Source organism: Peromyscus californicus, unplaced genomic scaffold (assembly GCF_007827085.1).
Source record: "Peromyscus californicus insignis strain IS unplaced genomic scaffold, ASM782708v3 Scaffold_2__1_contigs__length_46816999, whole genome shotgun sequence".
NCBI classification, from domain to species: domain Eukaryota; kingdom Metazoa; phylum Chordata; class Mammalia; order Rodentia; family Cricetidae; genus Peromyscus; species Peromyscus californicus.
In genome coordinates, this window is record NW_026294540.1 from 26,129,481 (window position 1) to 26,153,765 (window position 24,285).

General features: G+C 50.1%; 1 protein-coding gene across 1 annotated transcript; it reads left to right on the plus strand.

Annotated features, from left to right (window-relative positions):
- Positions 1 to 111: 111 nt before the first annotated feature.
- On the plus strand, positions 112 to 14,135 carry Mdh2 (malate dehydrogenase 2). The gene is made up of 9 exons (XM_052753991.1): positions 112 to 295; positions 6,435 to 6,603; positions 7,443 to 7,526; positions 8,486 to 8,595; positions 9,705 to 9,830; positions 11,009 to 11,086; positions 12,677 to 12,776; positions 13,078 to 13,229; positions 13,834 to 14,135. The coding sequence occupies exons 1-9, from the start codon at positions 230 to 232 to the stop codon at positions 13,963 to 13,965; spliced, it is 1,017 nt and encodes a 338-aa protein (XP_052609951.1). The 5' UTR covers positions 112 to 229; the 3' UTR covers positions 13,966 to 14,135.
- The last annotated feature ends 10,150 nt before the right edge of the window (positions 14,136 to 24,285 follow it).

The following is a 24,285-nucleotide window of genomic DNA, read 5'->3' on the forward strand; positions in this document are numbered from 1 at the left end:
TCGCGCGAGATCGCGGAAGGGGGCCGGGTCTTTCTTAATGAGACCAGGCAACGCTTGGCCGAGCCTGCCTCGCGAGATTTGGTGGCGCGGAGACCGGCTTTTGGGGGCTTCTCTCGCGAGATCAGGTGGCCCTGCGCCGGGCGGACACTGCGCAGAGTGGAGGTCGTTGGAGTCACTTGTCCGCTGCTGGCTCCTTCGCCTGTAGGTCCGTGCCCCGCCCGCCCCAGTCATGCTGTCCGCTCTCGCCCGGCCTGCCGGCGCCGCTCTCCGCCGCAGCTTCAGCACTTCAGCCCAGGTACGAAGGGGCTGCCAGCCCAGCGGGGAACTCCGGGCCGGCACGTGCATCCCCGGAACGCGCGGGTTCTTCACCCGCCAGGCTCATCCTGGACCTCAGGGCCCCCCATCCCCCGCCCCGGCTCATGTCCCGACCGACGCTCTGTGTGGAAAGCCTGGGAGAGGGGCAGAGCCGGGCCAGGTTTCCCCCGAGAGTCTGCGCTTCTTGTAGGTACAGAATCCCAAGCTCTCGATCCGGAAGCAAATTGCATTTTATGCAACTTTGCATTGCTTTGAACTAATTTTCTGCTTGTAGCGTCCGTATGAATTATGCATGAGGAAGAGAAATAACGTGTAGTATTAATTTTGTAGTGCAGGCATCCTGAGGATAGAGAACCGAGTCAAGGTTACGGTAATGTGACAGAATTGATTGAAATTCAGCGCTCCTGATCACTGTCCGTGGTCTAACCACTAAGAGATTGCTTTCTTTGTGCTTATTTATTTAGACTAGACTGGCCTCGAACTCATAGAGATCCTCCTCTGCCTCCCCAGTGCTGGGATTAAAGGCATGCACCATCACGCCTCGTTTTCCAAAAATTATTTTTCTGTGTCTGTGGTGTATGTGCACATGGGTGTGCAGAGACTGGAGAAAGACATCGGGTACCCTGCTCCATCATTCCAAACCAGCGCGTCTCAACCTGGGGGTCAAACGACCCTTTCACAGAGGTCACCTATCAGATATTTACATTATGATTCATAGCAGTAGCAAACTGTAATTATGAAGTAGAAACAAAAGTAATTTTATGATTGAGGGCCACCACAACATGAGGAACTTAAGTGTTTTTGGAGGGTTGCAGCATTGGGAAGGCTGAGAACCACTGCTCTAGACCTTATTTATTTGGAACAAGGCCTTTGAACCTGCCAGGCTGGAGAACTGGGGATTTGAACTCAGGTCTTAGTTCTCACTGAACCATCTCCTCCACTGGAGCCTTTTTCTCTTACAGATTATTCTTGGAGGATCATCCCTGCCTTGGGTAGACTTGGCCTTGGACACCTACAACTAAGCTATTTTTAGTCGTCTTCTACTTGGACAGTGGTTCTTTAACTAGTGCATGTCAGAATCAATTAAAAATGGAGTGCCAGGATCCTGTTTAGAGAGTAGGATCTGTGTTTTTACAAATCTCTAGCAAAATCGATACAACCAAGGCTTAAGAAATAATTACCATGCCCCAAAAGGGAACTGACAATTTGAGGGAACTCTGAATTTCTGCTCATTTAAGTCATGTCTTCCTGTTTCCCATTCAATCAGGTCATTGAAAAATATAGATACAGGAGCTGGAGGGATGCTCAGCAGTTAAAAGTGCTTGCTAATCTAGCAGAGGTCCAGAGTTTGGTTCCTGGGACCCAAGACAGGTGCCTCACAACCACTGTAACTCCAGCTCCAGAGGATCTGAAGCCTTCTGGCCTCTGGTCTCTTTAGGTACCTGCACATGAACTCACACACCAAAAAAAAAAGGAAACAAAAATACTTAAAATAATTACACACTGGATATGGTCATGCATGCTTGTAACCCCAGCTACTCAAGAGTTAGAGGCAGGAAGATTAGAAGTTTGAGACATGCCTGGGTAACTTAGGAGGACTCTGTCTCACATAAAACAAAGTTATAGGGACATAGTTCAGTGGTAGACACTTCCTAGGCATACAAGGCCCTGGGGGCTCAGATACCAAGATGAATGAGAAGCGGACTGGGGTGGATGAGAAATAATTGGTAGGTAGAGATGAAGATGGCTCCTGAGGAGTAAGTAGAGTCGGGTTAGCTCAGCATAGATAGTGCAGAGTGTGGCTGAGGGCTGGCGGGTTTGTGGCACTGAGTCAAACTCAGGGCCTTAAGTTTTGTGCCACTGAGCTACAAACCCAGGTTCAGCCCAGTTGTGTGTGTTTGTTTTTGTTTTTTTAGAAAGAGTTTCACTGTGCAACCTTGGCTGGCCTGGACCTCTTGGTGTAGACCTGACTGGTCTCAAACTAGAGATCCACCTGCCTCTGTACTTCCTGTATGCTGGGATTAAAAGTGTGGGCCACTATGCCCAGCTTCCATTTGAATTTTGGTGGTTGCATCTGTGCATTGAGCGAAGCACAGAACTGTGTTTTGATTTAAAGTTTTAAAAATTATTGATTCTGTGTGTGTGTGTGTGTGTGTGTGTGTGTGTGTGTGTACCATGTTTCACATGTGGTAAGGGCAGCTTGGTTTTTACCTTCTACCATGTAGGTTATGTGAATTGAACTTAGGTCATCAAGCTTGGCAGCCAATCTCCTTTACCCATGGAGCCATTTTTTCAGCCCCTGAATTCTATAGTAGATATGTTATTGTCTCTGCCTTGTTCTAAAGTGTTTTAGTAGTGAGCCCCAGAGGAAAAAGTCAGGGTTCACAAGGAAGGAAGTTGAGATTTTATTTTTAATTGGGGGGAAGGGCGGTGTGGGTGTGGGTATCTGTATGTGTATGTGCGCACTGGAATGGCAGAGGGCAGAGGACACATTGCTGGAGTCTATCCTCATTTTCCTCCATGTGGGAAGATTAGAGATTGAACTCCTGTCCTCAGGCTTTTGAAGCAAGTGCTTTTACTTGCTGAGCCATCTCACAGGCACAGGGAACGTGACATTTCAGTGAAGACCAGGAGAAAACATAGATCACATGTAGAAAGGATTCCAGGCAGGTGGACAGTACTGAGAGTCCGGCGTGTGGAGCAGGGAGGCCTGGAATGATTGAGAATATGGGGGAGGGTGGAGAGAACCCAGCAAGGCTTGTACAATTTGGACATTTTCTCAAAAGGGAAGTACCATTTTGAACAGAACAGTTACTTAGTAGGCAAAGGGAGACAGGTAAGAAGTCACTGTACTAATTTGGGTGACAGCTGTGGATGTGGTGAAAATTGGTGGAGCTAACTGAATTTGCTGATGATCAGATACAGGAGAGAGTGGAGTCGTGGATGATGCCAAGGTTTGGGGTTATGATACTGGTTTTTACTGAGATGAGTAAGAGTTCTGGAAGAGCTTGCTAGAGGTAGCACTCAGTGGTAGCGTGCTTGCTGTGGTGTGGCTCAGTGTAGAGCACCTTCCTAGAATCCCCCAATGAGAGGTTGGGGTGTGGCTCAGTGGTAGAGCACCTGCCTAGAATACCCCAGTGAGGGGCTGGGGCATGACTCAGTGGTAGAGCACCTGCCTAGAATCCCCTAGTGAGGGGCTGGGGCATGACTCAGTGGTAAGAGTGTAAAGACTTCTAGGAGAGAGCAAGTTTAGGGTAGTGGGAAGGCTCAGCAGGCTTAGCTTTGGTTGGATTTAGAAAAACCAAATTCAAAAACAAAAAGAAAATGCCAGTTGGGTGTCCAGTTAGCTCTTGAGAAAACAGTGGAGTAAGTCCAAAGGCACCTGGAACTAACTATGTTTGGTCTCTAGGCTTTGGATCCTTTATCTCAATGATAAAATGTAGCCAAAGTCCTCCATGTATCTCAGCCACCATGTATCTAATTTTAATATATACTGTGCATCCATGTAGTAGAAACACAGCTGTAGAAGTTTTGAAACAAAAAAACTGTGGACTTAAATTCTGAAAGCAGAGGTGTGAATGAAATGTTTTACAATCTATCCATCTTCAGAACAGTTGCCAAGCAGTAAACTCTTGATCAGGACTCTGGGCTCTCAGCAAATGCCAATGGGGTTGGAAGGAACCACTGTGATAATGCCTTGGATAGAACCCACTGGCGCTGACAAGATGGCTTAGAGGGTAAAGGCACTTGTCCCCAAGCTGGTCAACCTGAGTTCATCCCACTCTTTCACCCACATGGTGGAAAATTAGAACCGACTCCAGCAAGTTGTCTACTGACTAAGTAGATAATCAAATGTAACAAAAAACATTTTTAAAAAAGATCTCATTACTGGAGGACTAGGTACACAGAATTGCTGGTGTACCTCGGTGCACAGCATAGGACTGAGTGAGGAAAGCCTCTCCCTCCTCATTCCCCCACGCTGGGTCCCATCAATATTGAACAGAGCAGGCCCACCTAAAGACCCTAGGGTGGGCACTAGCTCTTTATGTCTCTTGGTAGCATTTAAGATTTTTACTTGTTAGATTAAAAACAAGATTTTTTGGTGGGGATAGTGTCTCTGTAACAGCTCTGGCTGGCCTCAAACTCACAGAGATCTTCCTGCCTTTGCCTCCTGAGTGCTGGGATTACAGGTGTGCACCACCACTGCCTGGCTAAACGGTTTTTTGTTGTTGTTTTTAAGATTTTAAGCTAGGTGTCATGGTGCAGACCTGTGAGCCCAGGCTAGTTTTTCCTGTGAGTTTCACGTCAGCCTGGGCTACATAATAGGCCCTATCTCAAAGCAGTAGAATCAACAGAAACCACGCGAATGCTTTTCTTCCGTTCCCCATTTGTACTTGCTTTGATGGAACCCCGGCTGGGCTGCCCTGTCCAGTGAAATGATGGAGGTGTGCTTAGGGAGAGCAGCTTGGCGGTGCCCGAGTGGAGGATGGGAGGCAATGAGACAGGAGCAGGTTGGGGCAGGCGGGGCCTGAGAGGCCAGGTTCTTCCTGCACTGCTTCCCTGTTAGATTTGATCTTGAGACAGGGCCTACCCGTGTAGCTAAGACTGCTCTCTATCTCGGGATTCTCCTGCCCCTGAGTGCACCTTTTTCTTTTTTCTTCCAGTACTGGGATTGGAACCCAAGTCCTCTCCTATGTGCTTGGCAAGCATTCTGTCACTGAGCTACACCCTAACCTTGGGCTTTGGTTTTTGATAACTGAAACCCATTATTACTTATTACAGCATTAATTACTGTTCTATATACACTTCCTGCTGCGTGTCCATGTGGCCTCCACCCACAGGCCCAGCCAGGCTTGGACTGAAAATGTTCAAAAAGGAAAAAACAGACTGGAGAGATGGCTCAAAGGTTAAGAGCAGTTGCTGCTCTTGCAGAGGACCTGAGTTCAGTTCCCAGCACCCACACTGGGCAGCTCACAGCTGCCTGTAACAGTTCCAAAGGATCTGATGCCCTCTTCTGGCCTTCTTGGACATGCACATACATGGCATGCATTCATGCAGATACATATACATAGCATACAGGCATAAGTCAAAATAATAAAAATCTCTTTAATCCCAGCACTCGGGAGGCAGAGGTCGGCGGATCTCTGTGAGTTCGAGGCCAGCCTGGGCTACCAAGTGAGTTCCAGGAAAAGGCGCAAAGCTACACAGAGAAACCCTGTCTCGAAAAATCCAAAAAAAAAAAAAAATAATAAAAATAAAAATCTTTCAAAAATACACTACTTACATAATGAACATGTACAAACTTTTTTTTGCCATTATTCCCTAAACAATAGTCTTCACAATTGTCTGCATGTTTATGTTGTATTAAGTGTTGCAGGTGATCTTTATTTTTAAGTTTTGTTAACGTGTGGGTATGCTTGCAGTCAGAGAGGAGCTTTCTGGAGTTGATGTCCTTCCACTCTGTGGGTCCTGAGGATCGAACTCAGGTCCTCAGGCTTGCCAGCAAGTGCTTTTACTTGCTGAGTCATCTTGCCAGCCCACAAGTAATCTTAAGGTGGTTTAGAGTGCAGGTGACGAGGGGCTGGGCGTGGAGATGGTAGCAGAACACTGGCCTAACAGGAGCAAACTCTAGGTTCAATCCCAGTTCCTCAGAAGTGGCCGTGAGGTGGGGAAAGGCAGAACAGACAAGAGGGTGTGCGTTAGTGATGTGCAGTGCTACTGGGTATGTGGGGAGGCCTTGGCCCTGTGGGGCCCCCCATGGCGACAGGAATATTTCTCTCCAGCTCTCCCCCACTCCTAGTGCAGCTCCTAGGGGCTGCTGCTCTCGGTTAATATTTACAGTTCCTAAACTACAGATCAGAGATAAGGCTGCCTTCGCCGGTCCAGCTGGCTACCGGGTGGAGCTGCCTCCTTATCATAGAAAGAAATTGGAGTGTGACCCTCGCATCCGGCCATCTCCAGGCCTCTGTTCTCTCCATTTGAACTTGGACTTTGGGGTGAAGGTCCACAGTTCTACCACAGTGAAGCTGGTCGATATGGCTGCTGGCTCATTCTTTGGCCTCTCGTCATCTAAAGAAGCACTGTTCTGTCCTAAGTGTTGTCTCTCTGCTTCTTTCTAGAACAATGCTAAAGTAGCCGTGCTGGGAGCTTCCGGGGGCATCGGGCAGCCCCTTTCACTCCTCCTGAAGAATAGCCCCCTAGTGAGCCGCCTGACCCTCTACGATATCGCCCACACACCCGGTGTGGCAGCAGATCTGAGTCACATCGAGACCAGAGCAACTGTGAAAGGTACTGGGCGTGGCCGCCCTGGAGACGCCCCCATGTGCCGTGCTCAGTGAGCCAGGGTCCAAGTTCTAGAGGAGGATCACAGATGAACCTGGATGGTCAAAATCGGGGGCTGCAGGCTACTTTAGAGTGAAATTGCACAGATGACCAAGTGGCTGCCTGTTTTGCACTTGGCTCTACAAATACTTAAGTGGTGTTGTCTTTTAGGAGGCTGAGCTGGCGGTGGTGGTCAGTGGCAGCGGCACACACCATTAATCTCAGCACTTGGGAGGCAGAGGCAGGCGGATCTCTGAGTTCTAGGACAGCCTGGGCTACACAGAGAAACCCTGTCTCAAAAAAAAAAAAAAAAAGCCAGGCAGTGGTGGCGCACACTTTTAATCCCAACATTCGGGAAGCAGAGGCAGGTGGATCTCTGAGTTGGAGGCCAGCCTGGTCTATAGAGCGAAATCCAGGACAGGCACTAAAACTACACAGAGAAACCCTGTCTCGAAAAAACAAAAATAAACAACAAAAAACAAGAAAGCTGAGGCTGGCAAGATGACTCAGTGTGTGCGCGGGCCCTTGCTGTGTGAGCTGGTGAGCTGCGTTCATTTCCTAGAACCCACATGAAGGTAGAAAGAGAGAACCAATTCCCCCAAGAGTTGACCTCCACAGCTGGCTGTGATCACACACACACCCCATAATAATAAATAGTTTGTTTTAGGAGTATGAAGCAGGGCATGGAGATACACATCTGTCATCCCAGCTCCTGGGGGACTAAGCTCTCTGTTCCCTCCCCTCAGATGTGATGGCTTCCCTGGGCTCATACAGGTTACACTGCTCTAATGGGGTCTTCTTTCCAGGCTACCTCGGACCTGAGCAGCTGCCAGACTGCCTAAAAGGGTGTGATGTGGTGGTGATCCCAGCTGGAGTGCCCAGGAAGCCAGGTGCGTGCGTGCGTGCGTGCGTGCGTGTTGGGGGGTACCCTGGGGTGGTGGTGGGGGTAGAGAGGGGGCTCAGCTATTAAGGGCAGAATCAGAGAACCTGATTTCAGATCCCAGCGCCCACATTGGGCTGCTCACAAATGCCTATAACTCTAGTTCCAAGGGATCCAACACCTACTTAAAGCTTAGTAGGCCCACCACATTGTGGGAATCTGTCAGAGTCCAGCTTCATCCTGTCGAAGGGTTCTTGATGGAAGGAGAGAGAAATGAGAAAGTATTAGATAGAAATATAGAAGGAGTGGTGGTGCATGCCTTTAATCCCAGCACTCGGGAGGCAGAGCCAGGAGGATCTCTGTGAGTTCAAGGCCAGCCTGGTCTACAGAGTGAGATCCAGGACAGGCACCAAAACTACACAGAGAAACCCTGTCTCGAAAAACAAAAAACGAAAAAAAAAAAAAACAAAGAAATAGAAGGAGATGATGTGAGAGACAGACACAGGATAGCTTCGGGAGGGCCCTGGGTCAGTAACCAGTCGTCTTGAGGTTATTCCAAAGGGGTTTTTATATAATGCCAAGGGGCGAGGCAAAAGACCTCCCCCTTGCAAGATCAAAGCACACTGTACAGCCAAGTGTAGACCTTTCCAAACACCTGGTAACCACACTGTGGCCAAATCATCTCATTATGAGCCCTGCTGGGTAAAGTGGGCTCAGATTCTCTGACCTTGAGTAAGGTCTTACTAGGGAGCCTCTGTGAGCCTACACACCACATTCAAATACACACATATAAATAAATCTCTGCTGATGTGTGTGGATTTACACCTCTCTCTCTCTCTCTCTCTCTCTCTCTCTCTCTCTCTCTCTCTCTCTCTCATACACACACACAGAAAATAAATAAAAATACGATAAATATTTCTTGAAATTTCACCATGTTCTTTGTGGCTTTCTCACCCTGGACCATGCCAGGAATGACACGGGATGACCTATTCAACACCAACGCTACCATTGTGGCCACCTTGACGGCTGCCTGTGCCCAGCACTGCCCTGAAGCCATGATCTGCATCATTGCCAACCCGGTGAGTACAGGGGGCAAGGCTGATATGTGTGTAATACAATGATGCACACATTGGAGGTGTTGAGAGGTCCTGGAATGTATCCTAAAACTGCCAATCAAGAGCTTGAACCTGGTTCTTCCAACTGACTCCCTTCAGCCAGGTCACCTCCCCTTTCTGTGCCTCCCTTTCCCCACCTGGAATACCCATCTCCTTTCTTTCTCCTCCTTCTCTTTCCTCTTCCTCCTCTTCCTGGAGGGGAGACGGGTGGGCAGGGTCTCACTGTATAGCTCAGGTTGGCCAACAACTCGGTCATACTTCTGCCTCCTAGGTGCTGGCATGGAGGAGTCACAGGTGCACCAGCATGCACTGCTTAAATCGCCCACCTGTGTAACTCCTTTCACCCAGGATTGTTGTAGCCTGTGACTCGTCTCCTCTGTTACATTAAGTGCACAACACAGATCTGGTGGCCATTTTATTCTGTTTGATTTCTGTGCCCTGGCTGGTGTCTTTGGCTCTTCCCCTATTGCATTAAGTCATTCGATCTTCACACCTCATAAGGTGTCATAGTCTTCGTTTGTCTTACTCTTCTGTTGTTGTAACAACGTGACCAAGGCAGCTTGTAAAAGGAAGCACTGAATTGGGGGCTTGCTTATGTTTCAGAGGGTTAGCTCATGCTCATCATGGTGGGGGGTGTGGTGGCGGGCAGGCAGGTAGGTACGTAGGTTGCTGCTGTGGTATCTGAGTAAGCCCACCATCGGTGACACGCCTCTTCCAACAAGGCCACACCTCCTAGTCCTTCCCAACCAGTTCCACTAACTAGGGACCAACCATTCAAACCTACAAGCTTATAAGGACGAGGGTCATTCTCATTCAAACCAGCACAGCATTGCACAGATAAATTCTGTAGGTTCCAGGGAGTCAGGCAGCTTGCCCAAAGTCACTGGTTCATTAGGACAGAACTTGGATCTACTTGTTCACCTCCTCTTAGCCAGCCTCCTGTGTCCTTGCAGTAAAGGGTGTCTGTTCACATGGCATGGCTCCTTGCCTTGCAAGTGGCTTACAAACAGTTGTTGGCAGGGCCTGTTGCTGGGCTCCACCCTCAGCTGACATCCATCTCATGGTTTTCCTAGGTTAACTCCACCATCCCCATCACAGCAGAAGTTTTCAAGAAGCATGGCGTCTACAACCCCAACAAGATCTTTGGTGTGACGACCCTTGACATCGTGAGAGCGAACACATTCGTGGCAGAGCTGAAGGTATGGGCCCTGCGAGTGCCTCTCAGTTGCCTATTTTCTAAACTCTGCTACCCTTGCTCCTGCTCAGGCAGGGAAGATGGCGGAGGACTTGGACCTGGGGGTTTCAGTCTTTGTAGCTGGCTTCAGTGTTTTCTGTAGGAGCAGGCAGTGAACCCCACAGGCTCAGACTGGCCAGCTACTACCTGGCTTAGTGTGCCTTCGGCCCTTGACCTCTTCCCAGGGCATCAGGGTTCGGGCTTACCTCATCCACTCTTGGATGGTAGCCACCTGTCTGTCCATTCACCATGCCCTGGAAAAACTAGATTGATCTCCTAGTCCTTATATGTAGTGAAAAGGACTTAGGAAGGTTCCAGAGATCCTTCCCTTGGGTTACCCGTAGTAGCTTACCTTGAAGGAGTCACATCTGGCCAGCTTCTTGACTCTTGGGCTCTGCCCAGCCTGTTGTTGTTTTAATATGTAGAGACATGAGTAGACATACATTTGTCTTGTTTTTAATTCTATATATATACGTGTGTGTGTGTGTGTGTGTGTGTGTGTGTGTGTGTGTGTGTGTGTGTGTGTGTGTATATGTGTCTGTGGGTCTGTGTGGAATTGTACACATGTGAGTGCAGTGCATAGGTGTCCCGAGAAGGGCATCGGTTCCTCCTGGAGCTGGAGTTAGAGGCAGCTGGGAGCCACATGGGTGCTGGAGCCCAACTCTGGTCCCTGCCCGGGCACCCGGCCCTCTCAGCCTGCGAGCCGCCTCAGCCTCTGTCTGTTCTCGTGCCTTGAGTCTGCTGTTCTGCCGACCGGCTCCAGTGTGTGGATGATTTTGATTTCTGAGTTGAGGGAGAAGAACTCTTCCTCTGGAACAGAATGTGGGCCACTAGTTAGGGCATTTCCATGAAGAATGACATTAGCCCTAGGAGGGATCGCTGCTGTCCTCTGGTTGGATGACAGTGTTGGGTGGCTGGAGGGGTGGGCAACACGGTCCGGCTTGTGATGGAGGAGCCTGCAGTGACCCCTGCACAGGCTGTCCCCCCTCCTGCACCTGCTCACAGTGACTAATCACATGATAGGGCCCAGACTCTGGGTATCCTGGTTTGCTTGTGAGCTTCCTGGGTTTCCAGTCTGCCCTTGGTGACTGCGACTTGTCTCTGCTCAGAGTCTTGTTAACAGACTCCCTGCCTTGTGAACAGGGTTTGGATCCCGCTCGAGTCAACGTGCCTGTCATTGGTGGCCACGCTGGCAAGACTATCATCCCCTTGATCTCTCAGGTATGTGAGTGACTGAGAGAGACAGAGTGTGTGTGTGAGAGAGAGAGAGGGAGAAGGAGGGACTGATGGGTGGATTGCAGGAAGCTTTAAGATCACAAACACCTCAGGGCTGCCCTGAAGCTCTCGGAACAGCCTAGGGTAAGTGGGACCCGCTTGTGTATTGTGGAGGGATTTCTGCTGTGGCTGGAACCCAGCTGTCTAGGCTTGTCCTGACTACAGCCTATGGAACTGGGTGGAATCAGAAGCAGCTGGCTCCAGCGCTCTGTGGGAAACATCCCATGAGATCAAAGCAGACCGTGTGGGAGGCCAGGTTCACACAGGTGCACAGCTGTCATCCCCACTCTGGAAGGTGGAGGCGAGAGGATTCAGGCTTATCAGCTATGTAGTGAGTTTGTGTCAGCCTGGCTGCATCAAGCCCTGTAGTAAACAAAAACAAAAGGGTTGAATTGGTAAATCAGCTCTGTAGCCCCTTGGGTATGAGGACTCATCTAGTGCTTTTGCATAGAATTTTGTTTTAAAGTGTGTAACTGTAAGAGAAGCAAGAGGAAACATGGCACCCATCCTGATGACTAAGATGAGATGGAGAGCTCAGTGGTTAGGACCACTTGCCGAGGACCTGAGTTCATTTCTAGCATTCACATGGGGCAGCTTACAACCACCTGTAACTCCAGCTCCAGGGATCTGCTGCCCTCTGTGGCTTCCATGGGCATCCCCACACAGAAGGCATTCACATCCAAATCTAAAACAGTGATTCTCCAAGCTCTTTTGTGGGTGCAGGTTTCCCAGAAGGTGGGAGAACTTGTTGTAAATGGAGGCCGTAGAGGAGAGATGGAGGTGAGCTGATGGGATGCCACCTTGTCTTCTGATGGATCCACATCACTGCGGGCAGCCGTGGAGCATGCTGCTCAGTACGCAAAACCCTTGGAAAGTGAGGGGTGGGTGGGAGGAGGCGCAGTCAGTAATGGGTCTGTCGTGCGAGCATGAGGACCCGAGCTGGGTTCCTCGCACCCATGTAGAAAAAGCCAGATGCAGGCCTGTCATCTTAGTGCTAGGGAGAAGAAAAAACGGTCTCTGGGGCTCACTGGGCTGTCCACCTGGCTGAGTTGGCTCTGGGTTCAGTGAGAGACCCTGTCTAAAAGCATGCATGTCAGCTGGAGGGTGATTGATGGAGAGCCCTGGCGTCAACCTCAGGCCTGGAAATGTATGCATGTGTACACACACAATCGGGGGAGCCAGGCATGGTGGCAGTCCCAACATGTGGAGGTGGAAGCAGGAAGGTTAGGAATTCAGAGGTATCCTTGGCTGCATCGTGACTTCAAGGCCAGCCTGGCTACATAAGATCTGTCTCAACCCTCTGAACAAAGTGAATTTGCTTTTATCATAGAAAATGACGTTGGTCTCTGGTTGAGTGGTGGGGACCCTGTCTGGTATGATCGAGGCCCTGGGTTACATTCGCACTGCTGTGTTGAGGATGAGGCCTGGTGTCTGGTTGCGGTGGGGCTGAGATGGAAGGTGGAATGCACTGTGGAGCAGGGATTGGGCCGGGGGTCGTACAGGAAGTTCCTCACACAGTCCTGGCTTGCCCTGCAGTGTACCCCCAAGGTTGACTTTCCCCAAGACAAGCTGACCGCGCTCACCGGGAGGATCCAGGAGGCTGGCACGGAAGTCGTGAAGGCCAAGGCTGGAGCAGGTGAAGTCCCAGGCATCTCTGGGGATGGGGACACTGACACTGGGGACCAGGAACGTTAGCATGACAGGAATAGTGCTTGTCCCTGGGTAGGGAATGAGTATTTCCCTCCAGGTGCATCTGCCCTTGCCTGAAGAGAAAGTTCTAGAAGGCAGCTCAGATTTCTGGGGTGAGATGTCAGTGAAATGGGGAGGTGCAGACCCGATTCTCCACCAGGAGCTGTGGGGTGCAGGGGCTTTTTCTGGAGCACACTCCTGGGGCCTGGGTGCGGTACTGGCTGTGCTGACCCATTGTTCTCTCCCAGGTTCTGCCACTCTGTCCATGGCCTATGCTGGGGCCCGGTTCGTCTTCTCCCTTGTGGACGCCATGAACGGGAAGGAAGGCGTCGTGGAGTGTTCCTTTGTTCAGTCCAAGGAGACGGAGTGCACTTACTTCTCCACACCCTTGCTGTTGGGGGTGCGTATCCAGGGCGACCATGGCTGTGGTGGTGCTTGCTTGACTTTAGGGAAGGGAGAGTGGGTGTCTCAGTGTAGAGCTGGGCCCATCACAGGGCAGTGCAAGTATGGTTGGGGGTGTGGCAACTGTGAATGCTGTCAAGGCCAGATGAGCTCTGGAAGCAGCTGATCCCTCCTGGGCTGGGATGCAGCTAAGCCCAGCAGCCTCTGCCTAGAATCTTCCAGTGAGGGGCTGGGGTGTGGCTCAGTGGTAGAGCACCTGCCTAGAATCTTCCAGTGAGGGGCTGGGGTGTGGCTCAGTGGTAGAGCACCTGCTTAGAATCTTCCAGTGAGGGGCTGGGGTGTGGCTCAGTGGTAGAGCACCTGCCTAGAATCTTCCAGTGAGGGGCTGGGGTGTGGCTCAGTGGTAGAGCACCTGCCTAGAATCCCCCAGTGAGGGGCTGGGGTGTGGCTCAGTGGTAAAGCACCTGCCTAGAATCCCCCGTGAGGGGCTGGGCGAGGTAGAGCCCCTGCCGCCTCAGCCTCCTGGGTGCTAGGATTTCAGGGCTGTGCCACCAAACCACGCTAACTTGGTTTCACTTGTTACCATCTCCCCTCTTATCCAGAAAAACGGCCTGGAGAAGAACCTAGGCATTGGCAAGATCACTCCTTTTGAGGAGAAAATGATTGCCGAGGCCATCCCTGAGCTAAAAGCCTCCATCAAGAAAGGCGAGGACTTTGTCAAGAACATGAAGTGAGAAGTTCGAGCCTCGAGCAGCAGCATCACCCTAACTTATTCAGCATCATGTCTCTAAAGCCACCGGGGTCTTTAATTTGCCTTGGTGGGTGTTGTACCGGCCTCAGCCTCCCTTCCCAGTGCTGTGGCTGGTCTGTGGATGATAACAATAAAGCAGCCTGATTGTCTTTTTCCCGGTCTCCGTCAGCTTACTCAAGGGCCTCGTCACTACACTGTGAATCAGAAATAGGCTGTGGCTGGGCACTCAGGAGAGGCAGGGGGGTCCCTGATTTCAGGAGCAGACTGGTCTACATACTGAAGTACAAGCCAGCTGAGGCTGCATAGGGAGACTGTCTCAGAAGTTCAAGCCCTCCCCACGCCAGAGTTGAGTTCAGAGCAGTCCAGGCAGCTGAGAGAGACCGTGTCTCAGAGTGTTGGAGCAGTGGGGTTGGAGCTCAGCAGCAGAGCACTCGCCTGAGACCCTCCGTGAGGACTTGGGGTGTGTCTGGGCTAGAGTGCTTCCTAGCATGTCCCAGGTTCTGACTTCAGCCATCGACTTGACACAGCCTCGAGTCACCTGAAAAGGGAGTTTTTCAGTTCGCTGTCCTGATTAGATGTGCCTGCAGGCATGTCTGGGCATTGTCTTGGTTGTAAATTGCTCTAAGAGCAGCCCAACCCACTGTGGGCAGTGGCATTCCCTGGGCAGGTGATCCTGGCTGTATAGGAAAGCTCACCCTGGGGCTGGAGCATGGCTGTGTTAAGGGCCTCTACTGTTGGAGAGCCTTCTGGCTTGTTCCCAGCACATGTGCCTCGAAGCTCACAACTGCCTGTAACTCCAACTCCAGGTGGTCCTGCCATCCCCTCTGGGTTCTGTGGACGCAGGCACAGGTACAAATACCCACACAGACACATCGTTAAAGGTAAAATGGCTGGATATCTTGGCACACGCCTTTAATACCAGCACTCAGGAGAAGCAGGTGGGTCTCCAGGACAACCTGGTCTGCAAAGCGAGAGCCAAGCCAGAAAGAGATAAGTAGTGAGTGTTGACCCTGTCTCAACAAAACAAAATAAGAAATCTGAGTATAAGCCAGCGAGCTCCCTGACCTTGTTTGGCTGGGAGGTGAGTTCCTCGGTCTGAGGTAATGCTGTATGGAGTAGCCACCAGGCCTGCTTTCAAGTTCCTGCATCGACTTCCCCCAATGATGGGTTGTGACCTGAAAGTGTGAGCCACAAACCCTTTACTTCCCTAAGACGGTTTGGGTCCTGTTTGTCACAGCAGCAGGAAGCAGACTGGAACAGGTTCAATTCCTAACTCCACCAAGGAATAAAAGGTCTGAGGATTGCCATGAGTTCATGGTCAACCTGGCCTACATAAGTGCCCTGCTCCAGGAGAGAAACCCAAACCTCGCTGTTCTTTCTGACTCAACGTTTCTGTGTGTGACACACTACAGATCTATTTGGGCAACATGTGCTGTTGGATAGGATCCTTGCATTCACCAGACAGGCTAGAGTAAGAGGCAGGTCACAGGACATCTTAGCTCATCTATTGCAGGGCTGCTTTGTGGAGGGTCCCCTGGAGAAGGAGACAATGTTCTTCTCCACTGAGTCATATCTCCAGGCCCTGTATGTATATCTAAGGTTGGTACTAGGAATCGAACTTAGGTCCTCAAGATTGCATGGCCAGCCAGCACTACTGCCCAATCCTGGTTAGTCTGTTGTTCGTATAAAGTTTTTTCTTTAATCTTAGAAGTAAATGAAAACATCACACACCAGAAATTAACCAGACCCAAAGTCTATACAGCTTAATGAACTTACAGTTAGAATTGGTATTAGAAACAGAAATTACAGCCAGGTGGTGGTAGTGCATGCCTTGATGCCAGCACTTGGGAAGCAGAGGCAGGTGGATCTCTGTGAGTTTGAGGCCAGCCTGGGCTACAGAGGGAGTTCCAGGACAGGCATCAAAACTACACAGAGAAGCCGGGCAGTGGTGGCGCACGCCTTTAATCCCAGCACTCGGGAGGCAGAGCCAGGCGGATCTCTGTGAGTTCGAGGCCAGCCTGGGCTACCAAGTGAGTTCCAGGAGAGGCGCAAAGCTACACAGAGAAACCCTGTCTCGAAAAACAAAACAAAACAAACAAACAAAAAAAAACTACACAGAGAAACCCTGTTTCAAAAAACAACAACAACAACAAAAAAAACTTGTGACCCTGAGACCATGACCTTACTAACTACAAAGTTCATGTTCAAAAGTTCCACAATCAAGTAACAAGTCTCCCAACGAGGGGAATGGTTCAGTAGGTAAGAGTACTTATTCTATATAAGTGAGGACCTGAGTTTGAATCCTCCCACGCACCCAAATAGAAAGCTGGTTATGGCTGTGAGGGTGAAGACTGGGATCCTGAGAGCTTGCAGTCCAGCTAGCCTAGACTTGAGCAAGCTCCCCATTCAGTGAAAGCCACCATCTCGAGACAGTGAAGTAGAGGACAATAAATAAAGATACCCAACACCCTGTTAGTAACGTGTTTGAAGCATGACCATTAGGACTTTAATTCAATGCCTGGACCACATTAAAAAAATAAATAACAGGTGTAAGCCCGGCGTGATGGTGCACGCCTTTAATCCCAGCACTTGGGAGGCAGAGGCAGGTGGATCTTTGTGAGTTCAAGGCCAGCCTGGTCTCCAAAGCAAGTTCTAGGACAGCTGGGGATGTTACACAGAGAAATCCTGTCCCAAAAAAACAAAACAAAAATCCAGGTGTGGTGTGTGCTTGTAATTCCAGCACTGGGCGGACAGGGACAGAATCCCAGGACTCACTGGCCAGCCAGCCTGGCCAAATCTGGCAGGCCAGTGAGGGAAACTGTCTCGAGAACAAGATGGACAGACATGATGTTCTGAAGAACGTCTGAAGTTGACCTCCACACACAAGTGCACGTGTGGCCATACCACACCTGTACACACGTGCACACAAACACAAAACTAAAAAAGGTGTAAACAACAACAACCCTCAATGTTTTAAGTAACTTTACAGTTTTGTGTTAGGCCACATTCGTAGCTGTCCTGGGTACATGCCTTGGAGCCTAGGGCCCATGAAAAGAGAAACAGACTTGGTTGGTGAGACCAGCGTCCTCAGCTGAAGGGCATGGCATCCTGGAGACAAAGAAATAGTGTGTCAACAGGGCTGCATAGTTCAGTGACAGGGTTCCAGACTGAAGCTTCTTTAAGTTCAATGGGAAAGGTCATCTTTGCATGCCAGGTGTGACTGAGGTGGGCTCTCCAGGAAATCCAACTCCAGGCGACTTCCTGCCAAAGGCTCAAACTCCAGGCTGCACGTGGGAACAGCAAAGGGCTGAGGGCCATCACTGGGGTGGCAGTGAGCAGCCTGGAAAGGGTGAATGCATTTCCCAACCCCCATTTCCACTCCCTTAAAATCTACCAGCTGTGCTGGGGAGATGGCTCGGTGGGTGAGATGCCTACTGTGTAAGAATAGAGGACCTGAGTTTGAAGGATGCACCATGAGACCGCACATCGGGGGAAATTGGGGGTGGAGACTGGGGGATTCCTGGCACTTGCTAGCCAGCCAGGCCAAACAATCAGGGAGCTCTGGGGTCAGTGGAAGACCAGGAGGGGTTGGAAGGATGGCTCAGCAGCTAAAAGTATGTACTGTTCTTACAGAACATCCAGTTAGTCCCCTCCCTCACCAACTGTCCCCTACAGCCGGAAAGAAAGGCACAAGTAGCAATTAGTGTGTTAATGAGCATATGCAAGGCGAGAGCTAGTCCTTAGCAGCTCCAAGGCAGCGGGGAGCCCGAGTAAGGACAAATGGGTTGCAGAAGATTGCTGGAGTCAGGCAAAGGAGCCACAGTCACTCTGGAAAATTGAAAGGAAAGCAGGCAGTACCTAACCCAGGCCTCTAGGCCAAGACTCTGCAGTTCCCTCTGTGGCCAGAAGAGGGAGCAAGAGGCCGATGCTGCGCACAGCTTTCCGGCAAGGCTAGGTCACTCTGGAATGAGATTAGCATTCCAGAGCCAAATCAGGCTAGCCGTGCTGTCTGGTCTTGGCTCATCCAGGCGGGAGGGAGGAGACAGTCGCCAGCCAGCCGACAGAGTCGGAGCAAACAATAAAGGGAGGGCCGTGGAAAGAAGCTCTCAAATTGGAAAGCAAAGCTCCGAGTCTCTGTTGCAGGTTTGAAGGGGGAGGCCAGACTAACCTTGGGTTCCTCCTGTCCCTGATGCCCTGGACACTGGACAAGGACACTGCTGACATCCAGGGAGAGAAGGGGCTGAGACTCAAACCCAGGGTAGGAGAAAGCTACCTAGTGCACAGGAGGAGGTGTGGGAACAGGCCTAGGCCTGCCCTGCAGCTTCTGCAGAGGCAGATTTTATATATCTCTATATATTCAGCTTCTGCAGAGGCAGATTTTATATATATATTAGTATATATAATATATAACCCCTACTTTAAAAGACTCTTCTTGAGACTGGAGAGATGACTCACCAGTTAAGACAACTTAATGCTCTTCCAGAGGACCCGAGTTCAGTTTCCAGTACCCATGTATGGCAGATTACCACTGACTGAACTCCAGTTCCAATGGATCAGACACCCTCTTATGGCCTCTGGGGGTTCCTGCACCCATGTGATGCACATAAACTCACACAGGCCTACACACACATACATAAAAATACTTAAATCTTTAAAAAAAAGAAGAAGAAGAAGAAGCTATTGTCTCCTCTCTCTCTGCCATTATTTAGCACCAGGAGACCCCATAGCTTGGGGACAAACACCTAACCAAAGCCAGTTGACTAGAATACATTCTCTCTTCATCCTCTTCATTCTGTCCCATGGCATCTAATGGGGTCACCATGGGACAGACAGATGTCAGAATCGGAGAACCTCTTGGAGACAGCCCCAGCAGGGCAGCTGACCCGCTGGTGAGACAGTCGGACCATAACCTGCTAGTCATCCGTGCTGGCTCGGTCTGGGGCCGCTACCTGCAGATCTCCCAGCGCCCCCTTGAGTAAAGGGCAGCATGCACGAGGGTTGCTAAGTCCACTGATCAGTACCCGAGTGCATCTGGTACCCATCTAAAGAAAACAATTTTATTTTTAATTATATGTATGTTTGCAGGGGAGAGAGATGTGTGTGTGTGTAGTGTGTGTGTGGTGTGTGTGTGGTGTGTGTGTAGTGTGTGTGTAGTGTGTGTGTGTGTGTGTGTGTGTGTGTGTGGAGTCCACATCCAGAAGAGGGCGTCAGATCCCCCAGAGCTAGAGTTACAGGTGGTTGTGAGCTTCCTGATGTGAGTGCTAGGATCTGAACTCAGGTCCTCGGCAAGAGCACTAATAAATGCTCTTAACCACTGAGCCACCTCTCCAGCCTCCCTCCCTTGGTTTTATTTTTGAGGCAGTGTCTCACTATGTAGCCCAGGCTACCCTGAAAACCATAATCCTTCTACGTCTCCTGAGTACTGGGGTGTACCACCACACCCAGCTTTATTAAATTCTTTAAAAGATATGGTTTAGCCAGGCGGTAGTGTCACACACCTTTTTTTTTTTTTTTTTTTTTTTTTTTTTTGGTTTTTCGAGACAGGGTTTCTCTGTGTAGCTTTGCGCCTTTCCTGGAACTCACTTGGTAGCCCAGGCTGGCCTCGAACTCACAGAGATCCGCCTGGCTCTGCTTCCCGAGTGCTGGGATTAAAGGCGTGCGCCACCACCGCCCGGCGTGTCACACACCTTTAATCCCAGCACTTGGGAGGCAGAGGCAGGTGGATCTCTGGGAGTTCGAGGCCAGCCTGGTCTACACAGGACAGGCACCAAAACTACACAGAGAAACCCTGTCTCGAAAAAATAAAAACAAAAATAAAAGATATGGTTTATTTTTGTTTTATGTGTATGAGTACTTTGCCTGCATGTATGTATGTATGTATGTATGTATGTATGTATGTATGTATGTATGGACACCGTGAGTGTGTGGTGCCCACAGAGGCAGAAGAGGACACTGGATCCCCTGGGACTGAAGTAACAGTTGACAGTGAGCTGCCATGTGGGCACTGGGAACAGAACCTAGGTCCCCTGTAAGAGCAGCCCATGCTCTTAACTGCTGAGCCATCTCCCCAGCCCTTTGGATAAATATTTTAATAGCACCATCGTGCTATTAAAACCCCCTAGAAATAAGCTGAAGTTTGGGGGTCCAGAGAACAAGTTATATATCCCAGACCAGGGCACTCACACGGTTGTTCATCTCAGTGAGCTACACTTCAGTTCCTGTGGGGGGTTCAAATCCAGGACTTGGAGTGGATTTTAGAGAGTTCATCCACCCCCATTTTCCCATCCCCCATGGTGGTTAGTCTCCATTGGCAGCTTGATGGAATTTGGTATCCAGCAGTGTCCATGACAGTGTTTGTAGATAGGTTTAACCGAGGAGAGAAGACCCACCCTGAATGTGGGCAGCATCATTCCCTAGGCTGGGGTCCTGGAAAGCACCAGCATGCCTCTCTCTCTGCTTCCTGACTGCAGATGCCATGTGACCTGCTGCCTCATTCTCCCGCCGCCGTGCCTTCCCCGCCAGATAAACTCCCACTGTGAGTCCAAACCTTCCTCCCTTAGGCTACCTCTGTCATAGCAACAAGAAAAGTCATTACTACACTCCCAAGGCCAAATCTTATCATTAAAGGATTTCTCGTTCCCTGGACAACTGCATCTGTGAACGAGAAAAGATGGGGCTGGTCAGAACCTCAACCATGTAGAGAATTTGGAATGGTACAAGTCCAGAGCCAACTCATCTTGGGCTAACTTTAGTCCCCTTAATTACTCACCTCTGTACCTAAGGCTTTTTCTTTTGGGCCACCACCCAGCTCCCAAATCATGACGTGGAGACTTCTTATTAGTTATGAATGCTCGGCCTAGCTTAGGCTCGTTTCTGGCTACCTCTTTTAACTTAACCTGTTTCTCTTCATCTACCTTTTGCCTTAGGCCTTTTTACTTTTCTTTCTTTCTGTGTATCTTTCACTGCTTCTTGTGACTAGCCGCTGGTTGCTGCCTGGCTTCTGGCCCTGGGTGTGTCCCTCTCTTTCTTGCTCATTCTTTTCTCCTTCTCTCTCATCTCTCCTAAGCCTAGATTTCTCCTCTTATTTATTCTCTCTACTCACCAGCCCTGCCTATCCTTTCTCCTGCCTTGCTATTGGCCGGTCAGCTCTTTATTAAACCAATCAGGTACCTTAGGCAGGCCAGGTGAGACAGCAGCACATCTTTACATAACTGAACACACATCCTTACATCATTGAACAAAGGCAACACAAACGAATATAACACACCTTTACACAGTTAAAGGAGTATTCTACAACACACATCTGTATGTGATCAAACATCTTTTTGGCCATTAGGAAAGTGCTTTGGAGTGTGCAAACAGACCCTTAGCTTCTACCAACTCAAAGGCTGGGAGTGCCTTTGGATATCATCTGACAGACACAGTGACATTTTCCTTCCTTCCTGTGACCCGGCTATTGGATGTTTTCACAAAGTGTCTTGATTTTTGTCACTCTCTTTGTTTTCTGTCACTAAAAAGCTCCCTCGGCTGTCACATTGGAACCTGGAATTTGGGGTAACCTATATCTGTATTACTAGGGCCATGCTGGCTCATATTTGACTTCAGAACAAACTGCCTCTTTTCTGAAACGTGGTTTATTGACTTTTATTGTTTTCTCTCTGTGTGTGTGCACACTTGCATGTACGTGTATGTACCATGCGTGTGCCTGAGGCCCTCAGAGTCCAGGAGAGTTTCAGGAACTTAAGTCAAGAGGTTGTGAGCCACCTGGAGGTGGGTGCTGGGAACTGAACCCGGGCTTCGTGGATTCACAAAAGTCCTTACAAGGAGTCAGGTGAGAATGTCCACGTGGGAAGAAATGATACAAGTCATGGAGAAATGTGAAAATCTTACACGGCTGTCAGTGAAGATGGGGAGCAGGACCATGAGCAGAGGGGTGCAGGCAACCCCAGGCTGGGGGGTGACTCAAGGAATAAAGCAGATGCCAGGCAAATACAAGGACTTGAGTTCCGGTCCCAGTACCCATGTAAATGTCAGGCAGGCGTGTGGCCTTCCTCTAGCTCCGGCACTCGAGGGGCAGTTATCCGAGGAGCAAGCAGGCTAGCTAGACGAGCCATGTCAGGTTCAGTAGAGAGGCCCTGACTCAATGAATGAGGTGGAAAGTGATCGAGGGAGACTCCCTACCTCAACCTCAGGCACACACACGTACACACCTGCACACACACACACACACACACACACACACACACACACACACACGTGAATATGCGTGCATACATGTGTACCATACACCTTTACATAAGAAGAAAACAAAGCCGGGCGGTGGTGGCTCACGCCTTTAATCCCAGCACTCGGGAGGCAGAGCCAGGCGGATCTCTGTGAGTTCGAGGCCAGCCTGGGCTACCAAGTGAGTTCCAGGAGAGGCGCAAAGCTACACAGAGAAACCCTGTCTCGAAAAAAAAAAAGAAGAAGAAAACAAAACGAAAAGTTAGAAGTTCCCAGAAAGAACCAACCTTACTAAGTCCTTGGTTCTAAACATGGTGGCTCTGGGATCGTTATATCGTTATTTATTTGTGTTTTTGTTTGTTTTAACGCTGAGGATTGAACTCAGGGCCTCACATGGGCAAGGCAAGCACCCAATCACTGAGCCACCTTTAGCTTTCTTTGAGGGTTTCAAGTCAGGGTCTCTCTCTGTAGCCCTGACTGTCCTGAAACTCACTACATAGACTAGTCTGTGTGTCTGTGTTGCTGTCGATATTAGGCAGTGGGCTATCAGATCTCACTCAGGTCTTCCACCCATTTTTCGGTCATCTCCACTCTTCCCTGCCCTAGAGACTCTTGTGGATGGTTCGTTTTGGTCCCCCGCCCCAGCAGGCACAGCTGTCTCAGAACCAGACCGACTTTGAGCCCCTCCCCACGTCCCTGGGGAGCCCATCGCTGGCCTGGCCCCCATTGAGTTCCAAGAGCTCTCCTTCAGATTACCCCGTGCCCTGACCTCAGCCCCCATCACACTGTTCAGCCCCCTCCCCTCTCAACCGCCAGCCAGCCCCGCAACAAACCCACCTGCTACCTAAAAATAGCGCTCCTCTGGCTTTCTTCCTCCCCGGCTCCTGCTGGTTTTAATATGCTCCCAGCCGGGCTGGGAGCTGAGCTGTGCACCAGGCAGACCCAGGATGGTAATTAGGTTAACTCTGCTCCAGCTCCTGCCAGAGGGAGGCCGCCTGGCTGGGGCCAGGCAGGGGGGATTGGCAATGCTCTTTTCACAGGCTTGGGAGAGAGTCTCTGTGTGTGGTGGGTGATACTTGTGTGTCTATGTGTGGGATACATGCGTATCTGTGTGTGTGTGTGTGTGTGTGTGTGTGTGTGTGTACATGCTCGTGGTATGAAGTATGCATGTGATGCCTGTGTGTATATATGTCCTGTGTACCAAGGTGTTGGGGCAGATTTCTAGCACTATAACAAAATACCCGAGATAATTAACTTATAAAGTAAAAAGGTGGGCTCAGTTAGTAGTGCAGGCCTAGCCTTCATAAAGCTAGGGTTACATTCCCAGCAGAGTGTAAAAACAGGCATGATGGTCCACAGATGTAGTTCCTGCACTGGAGAAGTGGAGGCAGGAGGATTATGGTCTCTCCACACCATGACTGCTGCCCATTTTGAATAAACTCTAAAAGTGGCGCTGTACCAAGTCCTTGTCTGGTTTTTCCACCCTCTATCCCACAGAAGGAGGCCTCTGAGGAGCATCGTTCACCCTTCGGAAAGAAATGTGAAGGTTATCAGCATCAAGGTGGGTGGGAGCTGAGGAGACAGCTCAGCTGGAAAGGCGCTTGGTGCACACGCATGGTACCTGAGTTCAGAGCCCCCAGAACCCACATGAAAGGCATGGTGACACTCGCCTAATCCTGGCACTGGGGAAGTGGAGGCAAAATGATTCTCGGAGTTCCATGGCCAGCCAGTCTAGCCATGTGTGTGAGCTCCAAGTTCAGCGAGAGACCCTGCCTCAAAAACAAGGTGGAGGGTAGATGGTACAACAGAGTGCTCTCCCAGAGGCCGGAGTTTGGTTCCCGGCACACATGCTGAATGGCTTACAACAGCCTGTGACTACAGCTCCAGAGGATCCCGTGATTTTCTCAGCCATCTGCACTTGCATGTATACACGCACACACACGCACACACACGCACACACACACAGAGACAGAGACAGATAGAGAGAGAGAAACAGAGGGACAGACAAAGACAGAGAGACAAACACACACACACACACACACACACACACACACACACACACACACACACACAGAGAGAG